This window comes from Hipposideros armiger, unplaced genomic scaffold (assembly GCF_001890085.2).
Source record: "Hipposideros armiger isolate ML-2016 unplaced genomic scaffold, ASM189008v1 scaffold_288, whole genome shotgun sequence".
In the NCBI taxonomy this organism is placed as follows: domain Eukaryota; kingdom Metazoa; phylum Chordata; class Mammalia; order Chiroptera; family Hipposideridae; genus Hipposideros; species Hipposideros armiger.
In genome coordinates, this window is record NW_017731638.1 from 2,122,903 (window position 1) to 2,133,532 (window position 10,630).

At 42.4% G+C, this 10,630-nt stretch overlaps 1 protein-coding gene across 3 annotated transcripts in view; it reads right to left on the minus strand.

Annotated features, from left to right (window-relative positions):
• CILK1 (ciliogenesis associated kinase 1) overlaps positions 1 to 10,630 on the minus strand; it is a 60,882-nt gene that overhangs the window by 26,841 nt on the left and 23,411 nt on the right. For all 3 annotated transcript variants that reach the window (XM_019658755.1, XM_019658753.1, XM_019658754.1), the window contains exons 2-5: positions 9,627 to 9,899; positions 6,187 to 6,241; positions 1,425 to 1,546; positions 282 to 361 (exon numbers count right to left, since the gene is read on the minus strand). In XM_019658755.1, the coding sequence (XP_019514300.1) occupies positions 282 to 361; positions 1,425 to 1,546; positions 6,187 to 6,241; positions 9,627 to 9,727 (358 nt within the window). In that variant the 5' untranslated portion in view covers positions 9,728 to 9,899. The remainder of the gene's footprint in view (positions 1 to 281; positions 362 to 1,424; positions 1,547 to 6,186; positions 6,242 to 9,626; positions 9,900 to 10,630) is intronic.

Genomic DNA, 10,630 nt, shown 5'->3' on the forward strand with positions numbered 1-10,630 from the left:
CCCTCCACAACTAAGATTGAAGGACAACAACTTGACTTGGAGCTGATGGGTCCTGGAAAAGCACAATGTTCCCCAATAAAAAAACAAAAAAGAACATGCAGACATAAAAAATGAGGGAAATTCAAAAATCAAGTTATGGAAGACCACGGATTCCAAAACACACTGTCAGCCTCACAATTCTTCAGCCTTATCTGGGAGTCAGTCACAAAAGACACCTACATCATCTAACTGATGACAACATTTCACTGCTATTTAAAAACACGATACTATAAATCACCTACCGTGTTTGTGAATAAATGCAAGTCCTTGCAATATCTGGTACATGATATTCCTTATAGCAGACTCAGGAAACAACTTACTTCTATATGGGGTAGAGGGGGGAAAAGTTATAAATCAATGATTTACATATGAAAACAAATCCTGTTTTCTGTTTTCATGTTCTTTTGGTTATATAGTGTGAATTTATGAAAACATTTCTCATATGGTAACTTGACTAGACCCTTTGATACTAAAGACCAAAGGAAAACAACCACTTTTCCATACAAGGGAGCCACCTTATAAAGACCAAATATATTTAGTTATGTTACAAAGAGGCAATAACTAAACATTTTATAGTAACCCTCCCCCTGAAAAAAAAATTCCCTCTAATATATCACATAAAAATCTCCTATCTCCATAACATAAACTCAAACTTTTAAAAATTTTAATGGGGAAAATTTGAGGCCTTATGACATACGAGTACAGTGGATAGTACCATTTTTCCCCTGGTTGGGTAAACCATACAGCTTCACTGCTATTATTGACAATGAAGATGATATTTATTCACTGAAATAACTCAGAGGGATGCTATAAATGGTATTCATTTGCCACCAAGAAAATCTAACTTCTAAGAGATAGTCCATGATTGAAATAATGTTTATAAAGAAGACATAGGGGAAAAAAATGTGCTCAAGAGATTCTACATGGTTCACTTTTGAAGTTCAAAATTACCATTGCAAGTAAGTTTCTTAGTTTCCTCTGCCCAGCACACAAGCCGCAGAGCACTATAGCAAGAAAGGAACTGAAATAAACCTAGAAGTTTTCAATGGAAGTCTCAAAAATGAATGAAGCTGTTACACCCTTGACTTGTAGTTGCTCTACCCACGCGTCCTTGTGGGAATGGAAAACCACAGAGTATCTATCTGTTAAATCTCTGAGCTTCTTTGGGTGAATAACCCATTAAAACATGAAAACAGCTTAATTGAAAGTAGCTTCTGTGAAGCTATCACAAGGCCCCCAAAGCAGGATGTGGTCAGGCCCCTCATCTAAAGGGCAGCTTTAAACAGTGAAACTTAAGTAATCTGACTGAAAAAAAAAAAAAAGCAGGAAGAAAACATGTCCACTTTGCAATAGTTATTTCTAAGATCATGAAAACTAAACTGTACCTTTCTTTGATGAGCTGGTAAAGATTTTCCTTCATGTACTCGAAGATAAAATAAAGATGATCATTTTCCCTGATAACTTCTTTTAATTTTACTACATTGGCATGGTGGAGCTTCTTTAAAGACTGAAAGGCGAGGAAGAAAAACACAAAAAATTAGAGAAAAACTACTGTTGAAAAAGAAAAATAATCCCATGTATACTTAGGAAGAAACACAATTCTGAAACCACAGAAATGCCACAATTGATATTCCCTTGACAATTCGGTAAACGGTATTTCTATGAAATTGATAGTGACTTTACATGGAAAAACCATCTTAATTAACTGACTAGAAGGTAAGTGCTTGACCATAACTGGTATTTCTGGCTGCTGCAAGCACCAGGCAACGGGCCAGGACTATTTGAGGGGCAATCCCTCCAGATGATAGAATTCACACTGTAGGTGTGGCCAGAACAGAATCAATTGGAAGCTGAGGCTTTGATCACTCTAGCCCTGGAGAAGGCAGCTGCTTTGGGGTGAGATCACCCACCAGCCAACAGGGTGTAGACACTTTGAAAAGGGAATTGTTCCCATAGGACAGAGGCGGATAACCTGATTCTCTCAATTTTCACCTGACTTAGGTGTGTCCATGAGACACACAGCACTCCTTAAAGTATGAGTTCTAAAGGAGAAGAAAAAGGAAGAGAAATCTCCTTGGGCAGACCTCTAGGTGATATGGGAGAAATACCTCTGCTTCCAAGAACAGCAAAGGCAGAAAAGTCGGGCACAAGGAACAAGAAGGTGACCCAGAAACGGCACGTGACCTTCTGATTATTCATCCTTGTGCATAGGCAGTTTTCCTCTTCCTGGAACATACACATGAGGACAGCCACATGTAAACTTTTTCTGCTTGCCTCATTAATTCTGGTGACGGTGAACAAGTACGCTTTTGTGTTAGTGAGCAGCAATCCTATCCTGTCCATGTATGACAACCGCAGACACCCAACTGCTGGCTGGCTCACTCGATGACTGGAATTCAGTAGACTTGCTCCTTCAAGGAAACCTCAAAGGCTCGCTCTGGCCAGCGCGATGAGCCCTTCCCTCAAAGAGCCACTTTCTCACAGAGAAGTGAGTCCAGGAATAATAAAACATAAAGCCCTCTTTGTTTTTGAATTTCCTTAAAAGAATATCCCTTTTTAAAACAGAAAAAAAACAAACACAATATGTGAAGATGAGAATGTTAACATGAATATCCTAATCTGGAAGGACACTCACAATCTGAAAGGACACTCAGCAATCAGGTGTCCCAGGGATCAGAGCTTGAGAATGATCAAATTACTTCAAGCAGCTGGGAAGAGAGAGGAACATGGCCAGTGAATGGGAAGGAAGGAAGACCCTTCTTGAGCCTCTTCCCTGAAGTGCCTGCCAAGATGCCTCTCTGGCAGGAAATACTCAGCTGTTTCGGCCAAATGGCCAGGTCCTTCTAGAATGACCCAACTGGGCTGATTACTTTTAGTTGGGTCGGGTTCCTGGTTCTCCAGGAGTAACAAACACAGACATTGCTTACTTTGCAAGTAGCATTTGTTGGACTCTCAGGGACTGCAGCCATTTTTTGTGCTTGTAAGCTTACAATGCATCCCAAGCAATGGCTGAGATGTCCAGTGGACAAGCAGCAAATTTGTTCAGAGGAAAATGGAGTAAGTTTTAAAGCTTTTCAAGAAGAGAATTCGAGGCAAGGAGTAGGATACCTTCTGCTCTTAGCGGGAAATGGGTTTTGAAGTTGAATTACTGGCCCAAGTCCAAGGGTGGCTCACAGCTCTTGTGTCTAAGTGAGGCTTGTGAGCAAGTTAAAGTCTGTATTCATTTAATATAAAAAGAATTAATTTTGTGTGGAGGACTTCATGTGACTCATTTTACAGAGATATAGTTCCATAAAGAAGGCGTCTTATTTTGGCTCAGGAAAGGCTTACAAAGGAGAGGAAGTGGCAGGACAGCTGTATCAAAGCAGAAAAGTGTAAGTAGCAAATTCAACCTGGGTCAGAGTCCGAACGGGGACTATTTATCGCCATGGATGAAGGTTCTTAACTATTAAAACTACAGTAAGTACTCACTTAATATCATCAATGGGTTTTTGGAACTGCAGTGATACGGCAGTTAAAAGTTTTTCTAAACCAATGTTACCATAGGCTAATTGATATAAACAAGAGTTAAGTCCCTATGGCGTCTCACCAATGTTATAACGAAAAGACGTTGAACGAAAGAATATTATTTGAGGACCTGGTGTACAATGTCCTACTGGGCCCCGAGGATACCCTGGGCATAAGAGACAGTGTCTGCCCTTAAGAGGCAAACAGCTTAATTGGGAAGAGACCACGACTATAAAATACATATAACAGAATAAGGAAGATTGAATTAAGGGTCAAAGGAATGACAGAGACAAGGAACATCAGGGATGTTTCAGGGAGTAATTACTAAACCCTGAGTGGCTAGTATCACTTAAAATGTGACTTGAAGGGAGGGTGACACCTAGACAAACTCAGTGGGAAGAAAAGGGTGTGTTAGGAGGGAAGCCCTCACAGGTAAGGGTGTGAGGGTGGAGTTGTATACTCTATGTTTGAGGGATGAGAACTGTCCCAGTTTGGTTTTGAAGGAAGCTCATCCGAAAGACTTTTAACTGGAGAAGTGGGCATGGAAGACCCTGTTTGGATGCCAGGTGGATACCCACCGAAGCCTCTGACAAAGCTGGGTTTCAAACCAAGCTTTGTAGCTTGCAATTGTGTTTACCTCAAACTAGTGACCGGGTCTGGGCCTCAGCTGTTCTCATCAGCAAAGGCGAGATACAACCACTTTCTCGTTGGGTAGTTTGGGGGATGAAATAAGACAGAGCACATAAAGCACCTAAGGTGCCACCGTGCCCATCATAACCTGTCCATAAACAGTAGATAGTCATGGAGGTAGTGCTGGCAGCAGCACACAGGATGGATGAGATTTGTGGAAAGTGGGATCACACAGGTCGCCTGCAACGAGCTGTGGTTTCTGGGTAAATGGGTAAATGATAATTAACAGTAGGGGGAGAATATATGAGTGTTGGGAGACACAGACAGTCTAGAAAATTCATGCACTGATATCCAGGAAGCCCTTGCATCTAGGAGCCTGAAGCAGGGGTCAGCAAACTTTTCTGTAAAGGGGCAGAGTAAATATTTTAGGTTTTCCAGGTCACATGGTCTCTGCTGCAACTACCCAACTGTGCCACTGTCGCATGAAATCAGCCATAGACAATATGCAAACAAAGGGGCACGGCTGTGTTCCAACAAAATTTTCCTTACAAAAACAGGATGTAGCATTTGTCAACCCCTGGTCCACTGTCTAAGAAAGATAAGAGATTTGGTGAGGCTGCTGAAGCAAGGGGAATGAACGACATCACTCAGGAGTAGAGTCAGAGCAAAGAAAACATTGCTAAGAACAGAATGCGAGAAATCACCGATATTTAAGGGGTGAACCACAGAAGAACTGGTGAAAGGCAAAAAAGACATAGGGCAGCTGGGCAAAAGCAGAGTCACACAGCACAGGGAGAGGAGAGGAAGGCGTGGTCAACAGCACCCAAAACTGCAAGCAAGAAAGTGCCTGAGGAAATGATCCTAGACTTGGCAACCAGTGACTTTTAGGGAACAGCTTCAGTAGACTTGCAGAGAGAGATGCTTGACTCGATTAAGTGGGAAGTCAATGGTAGGTGGGGAAAGGATGGCAAAGGGAGAAGTTTGGAAGATAAGATAAGGAAAGGGGAGGAGTGGAAGCTCCAGGGGAGAGGGCTGAGGCTGATTAGACACAATGGCGGCAACATTTACAGACAGAAGAGAAGCCAGTGGAAAGGAAGAGTTCAACAAAATGGGAAGGCTCATAATAGCCAAAAGGTGGGAGCAACCCAAGTGTCCATCATTGGATGAATGGATAAGCAAAATGTGGTATATCCGTCCAATGGACTATAACTCAGCCTTAAAAAGGAAGGAAATTCTGCTAAACATGGATGAACCTTGAAGACATTATGCTCAGTGAAATAAGCCAATCACAAAAAGACAAATACAGGCACACCTTGGAGATACTACTGGTTTGGTTTCAGACCACTGAAAAAAAGTTAAGTATTATAATAAAGTGAGTTGGAGGGTCTTGCCTTTAATTTGTAAACAATGCAATATCTGTGGAGCACAATATAACGAGGCATGCCTATACTGTATGATTTCACTTCTATGAGGTACCAAGAGTAATCAAATTCATAAAGACAGAAAGTAGAATGGTGGTTGCCAGGGGCTGGGGGAGGGGGGGGCGGTCATAGGGAGTTATTGTTTAATGGGTACAGAGTTCCAGTTTTGCAAGATGAAAAGAGTTCTAGAGATGGATGATGATGATGGCTGTACAACAGTATGAATGTACTTAATACCAATGAACTGTATATGCTTAAAAATCAGTAAGATGGTAAATTTCATGTTGTTTGTATTTTATCACAATCTGAAAGAAAAAGGACATTAGTGGGGAAACTACTCACATCTGAATAAATCTGTAGTTTAGGTAATAGTAATATATCAAGGTTTTAAAAAAGTATACTCACCAACATAATAACATAGCAATCGTCTACTTCGAACTATTAGCTACATAATGTTATCATTTGCCCCCTTTTCTGGCATCAGTGAAACAATTCAAACAGAATGACTATATCGACTATACATCTAAGCATGTATAAAGCTATTTCAATCAACCATCCATAAATGATTCCCTATTGTATTAATAAATACCTTAACTTCTCGAAGGTTCATGCATTCCTCCCAGGAATAAAACTTTCTTTTCATTCTAAAAGAGAAGAGAGAAACAAATAGTATGGTTATTCCCAGTAACAGGCTAAACTTTACTTTTTTTATTGTTTTCATTCTGAGCCTAAGGAATAGTGCTTAAAGTTGGTTTTGATTTCTGTTAAATATTATACTATCCAAAACAGCATTTCTTTTTAAATCTGACAGTACAATCAATCCTATGTCACCAAGCTTTCCATCAGAGGTGGTACAGGGCAGTGCAAAGAGGCCTTGCTCTAATTAGCTAACCTTGCCCTAAAGGGAAATTCCTCATTCTCATTTTATCTAGACAAGAGCTGGCCAACAGAATTTTCTGTTTGGGTGGAAATGTTCAGTGCTGCCCAGTATGGTAGCCACTGGACACATGTGGCTACTGAGCATTTGGAATGTAGCTGGTAGAACATAGGAACTGAATTTTTAATTAAATTTACATTTAAATGCCACATATGGTTACTCGCTACCGTGTTAGACACCACAGTTCTAGACCCACCAACCAGTACAGGGCTTGGCAAACTACGGCCCATGGGCCAACTCCACCCCACCATCTGTTTTTGAAAAGCCTATAAGCTAAGACGGCATTTATTTTTTTAAAATAGTTGGGGAAAATAAACCAAAAGAAGAATAATATTTTGGGACATGTGAAAATTATCTGAAATTCAAATTTCGGTTTCCATAAATGAAGTTTTACTGGAAGACAGCCGCATTCATTCATGTATATATGGTCTATGGCTGCTTTCACATGACAGCAGCTGAGCTGCATTGTGATGGGGACCATATGGCTTGCAAAGCCTGAAATATTTACTGTCTGGTTCTTTACAGAAAAAGTTTGCCAATCCCTGGTAGGGAGCCTGAGAGGAGAAAGAGAGCTCTATTGGCTAACCAAAAATCCAAGTTTCAAGGTTATATCTTTCATTGCACTTCAATCACATTGTCTCGTGTCAATCTTACAGCTGCCCCGTGAAACAGATGGGACAGGAAACTAAGGACACTAAGAAACAGAGAAGTGACGCAGAGGAGGTCTCACTGCTGGCTAAGAACAAACCAACTTTCATCTCGCCACCTCACTCTGACACTCTGCCCCCGATGTTGCACTGTCTCCTCGTTGAGTGACCAATTCCTCTATTCATTCTCGAAATATTACTTAGCCCCTCCTATGTGGCAGGGACTTTGTTGGGCACTGGAGATACGATGATGGGAGAGACATCTGTCAAACTGACGTCATAGCAGGAAGGTCATTAACCATTTTCTGTACTGAGTACTAGGAAGGAAAGGTACAGCGTACTGAGAATGGACCTAAAGGCGACCCAATCCAGTCTGGGGTAGCAGGGAACATTCCTCTAGTGAAGTGGTATGTTAACCAAAACCTGAATGATGTGTAGAATTTCGTCTGGGAGGAGGCGTGGGAAAGGACTATCATGTGAAGGTTTGGGGCCGAAAGGTATTTGGTGAGTTCAAGAAGCTGAAAAGCCGGAGTGGCCAGAACAAAGTAGGCCAGCGGGGAGCGACAGGACATTCAGCTGAAGGAAACAGGCAGGGGCTGAATGAGGCAGCCGTTTGTCAACCACATTAAAAATGAGGCAATGATCTTAAAACTGATAGGAAGACACTGAAAGTTTGGGTTCCCCTGGAAGCAGAGTCTGAGGCAAGGACTTAGGTGCAGGTAGTTTATTTGGGGGGGTGATTGAAGGAAGCCAGGGAAACTGGGAACAGAGAGGTAGGAAATCCATTCAAGGGTGCATTGCTGAGCTGATATCAAGATGGGCAGCTGGGGCTCAGTGCTGCTGGGGACGCTGTAAGCAACTGTATAGAAGGCACCTTGGTTGAGAATCTTGTGTGTGTACTTGTGGTGCGATGCTGGTGGTGGCACACAGAACTGTACACCACAATGCCCTGAAGTCAGGTGGGACAACAGGACAGTGATGAGGCAGTGGGGACACAAAGAATATTTGGCACAAATGGTTTTAGACAATTAGATTCATGTGTTTAGAATAATCCCTTCACACTGGAATGGATAGGGGTTAAGAATGGAAGCCAGGGACCCTGTAGGGGAAATTATTCTAGTAGTAGAGGTGGTTAAGTGGTAACAGAGTGAATGGGAGGTTAGCAGTGGAAATAGAGAGAGGAAGGGGCATCAGATAAATATTTAATAGTTAGAATCGACAGGATTAGATAACGGATGGTGGGGCATACCAAGAGTTGTCAGGAGGACTCCCAGGTTTTGAGGGGATGGTCACGTCATTTATCAAGACAGGGAATACTGAAGGAGAAACAGGTTGGGAGCAAGAGCAGGAGAATATGTTGGATATAAGTTCAGTTTGGGATAAAATGAGTTTTGAAGTGTCTGCAGGACATCCACATGGAAATGTTGAGAAGGCAACTAGATACAGATGTGTGTGGCGGGTAGGCTCTAAAACGGCCGCCAAAGCCCTCCCCCCCCTCCCAGCCATATCCTTATTCACAGCCAGGTATAACACCCTCTCCTTCAAAGACTTGCTTCTATCCAGTAGAATATAGCAATTTGAAAGGATGTCACCTCTGTGATTAGTTTATAAAACCAAAAGGTGCGACTTTCATCTTAGTAAGAGACTCTTTCATTGCGTTGCTGGCTCCCAGGTTGTGAGCTGCTCTTTTCAGAGGCCCATGTGGGAAGGGACTTGAGGGCGCCCCCAGCCAACAGCCAGCAGTGAACTGAGGCCCTCAGTCCGACAAAGCAGGAGGTATGGAATGCTGCCCACCATCATGTGTGTGAGCTTAGAAGTAGATCCTTCCCCAGTCCAGCCTTCCAAGGAGACCCCAGCACTGGCCAACAGCTGGACTGCAGCCTCCTCAGAGACCCTACAGCAGAGGGCGCAGCTAAGCCATGCCCAGGCTCCTGGCCCACAGAGACTGAGAGCGAGTTGTTTTAAGCCACTGATTGTTGGGGTAAATTGCCACACAGCAACAGATAACTAATACAATGGGTGTGGGCTCAGGTTTTAAAGGGGAAGAGAAGCCTGGGGAACAAAACTGTAGTCACCAGACTACTACGTGGCCCAAATGAAGTCACTTAATTTCTCAGTTTCAGTTTCCTTTCCTGTAAAACAATATTTATTAACCTGCTCATTACTACCTCACACTATGAGAGAACACTTTGAGAAAAAGTACTACTGCTAGATGCAAAGTAGTCAATTTAAAGTGGGAATGTATTTAAGACCTCTAACGTGAGCATTCCAGAATTGACAGCCATCTAACCCACAGAAATCCATGTCTAAGATTCTTCTCCATGCCTCCCAGGCACTCCCCTTTTGAAATTTCTCTAAGACAAAGGAACGGAGAGGGTAGAGTTACAACAATGTTGAGAACGTACAGTTGAGGAGGAACTCATGAGCGTGATGGGTAAAACTTACTTTTTAATAGCAATCAGTTCCCCAGACTCAATGCTTCTTCCCAGTAGGACGGAACCGTAGGTTCCATCCCCCAATTGCTTGATCGTTGTGTATCTATTCATGGTGTGCCCGCTCAGGCCGGACACTCATCTCAGGGCTGAGGTGGTTCAGTCCTGTAGCAGCCACAGGCCTCCCCGGAGTGTAACCAGATTTTTCGATGGCAGCACCAGCACAAGGTAGTCAATAGAACGTGGCTGTCTCCCAAATACATATTTTCAAAGATCAGTCTTCTGCCTGTAGAGACAAATCAGAGACCAGGATAAAGGCTAACATTTACTGTGAGTTTGTGTGTTTTCATTGTGTAAATCAGGGGTCAGCTGACTCCGCCCCCCAGCCCACCCCTGTTCTTACTGGCTTTACTGGCACAAAATCAGCCCCATTCACTAGCCTGTAGCTGTTGTCACACTATAACCGCAGCTCTGAGTAGTTGTGGCAAAGACCGAAGGGCCTACACAAAGCTGAGAGTATTTATTTTCTGACCCTTACAGAAACAGTTTATCAACTTCTGCTCTAAACAGTGCTCTTTTACAATGTTTATAAAACCAGAGATACCTTTCTCAGAAGGTGAATTGGTCCACTGACTCAGAAATGAATCAGCAGCAACTCAATGCATTTTTGCTGACTAACCATTGTGGGCAAACACTGCATGGTAACTATGGTCAATGAAAATTGCTGAGCTGCAAGAATCCATGCTAAATATACTGTGTTCTGTGTAATTCAGCTAAAATGAACAATGTAAACATACAAAAGCCAAGAAGTGCTAAAATGAAAGTTCTACTGGTAGAGAGCTGACATGTGTTCCATGATCTCTTTGTGGCTAGGTAGCAACACTATTACTTTTACTATCAGACAAGCAGAAGCGAAACAAAGATCTAGTCATTTTTTAAGGCCTATGTTTAGGGTGTGCCCTTTTAAAGTCATTCAGCTGTGTTTGTTTTTAAGTAATAATTCACTGATTTTTCATT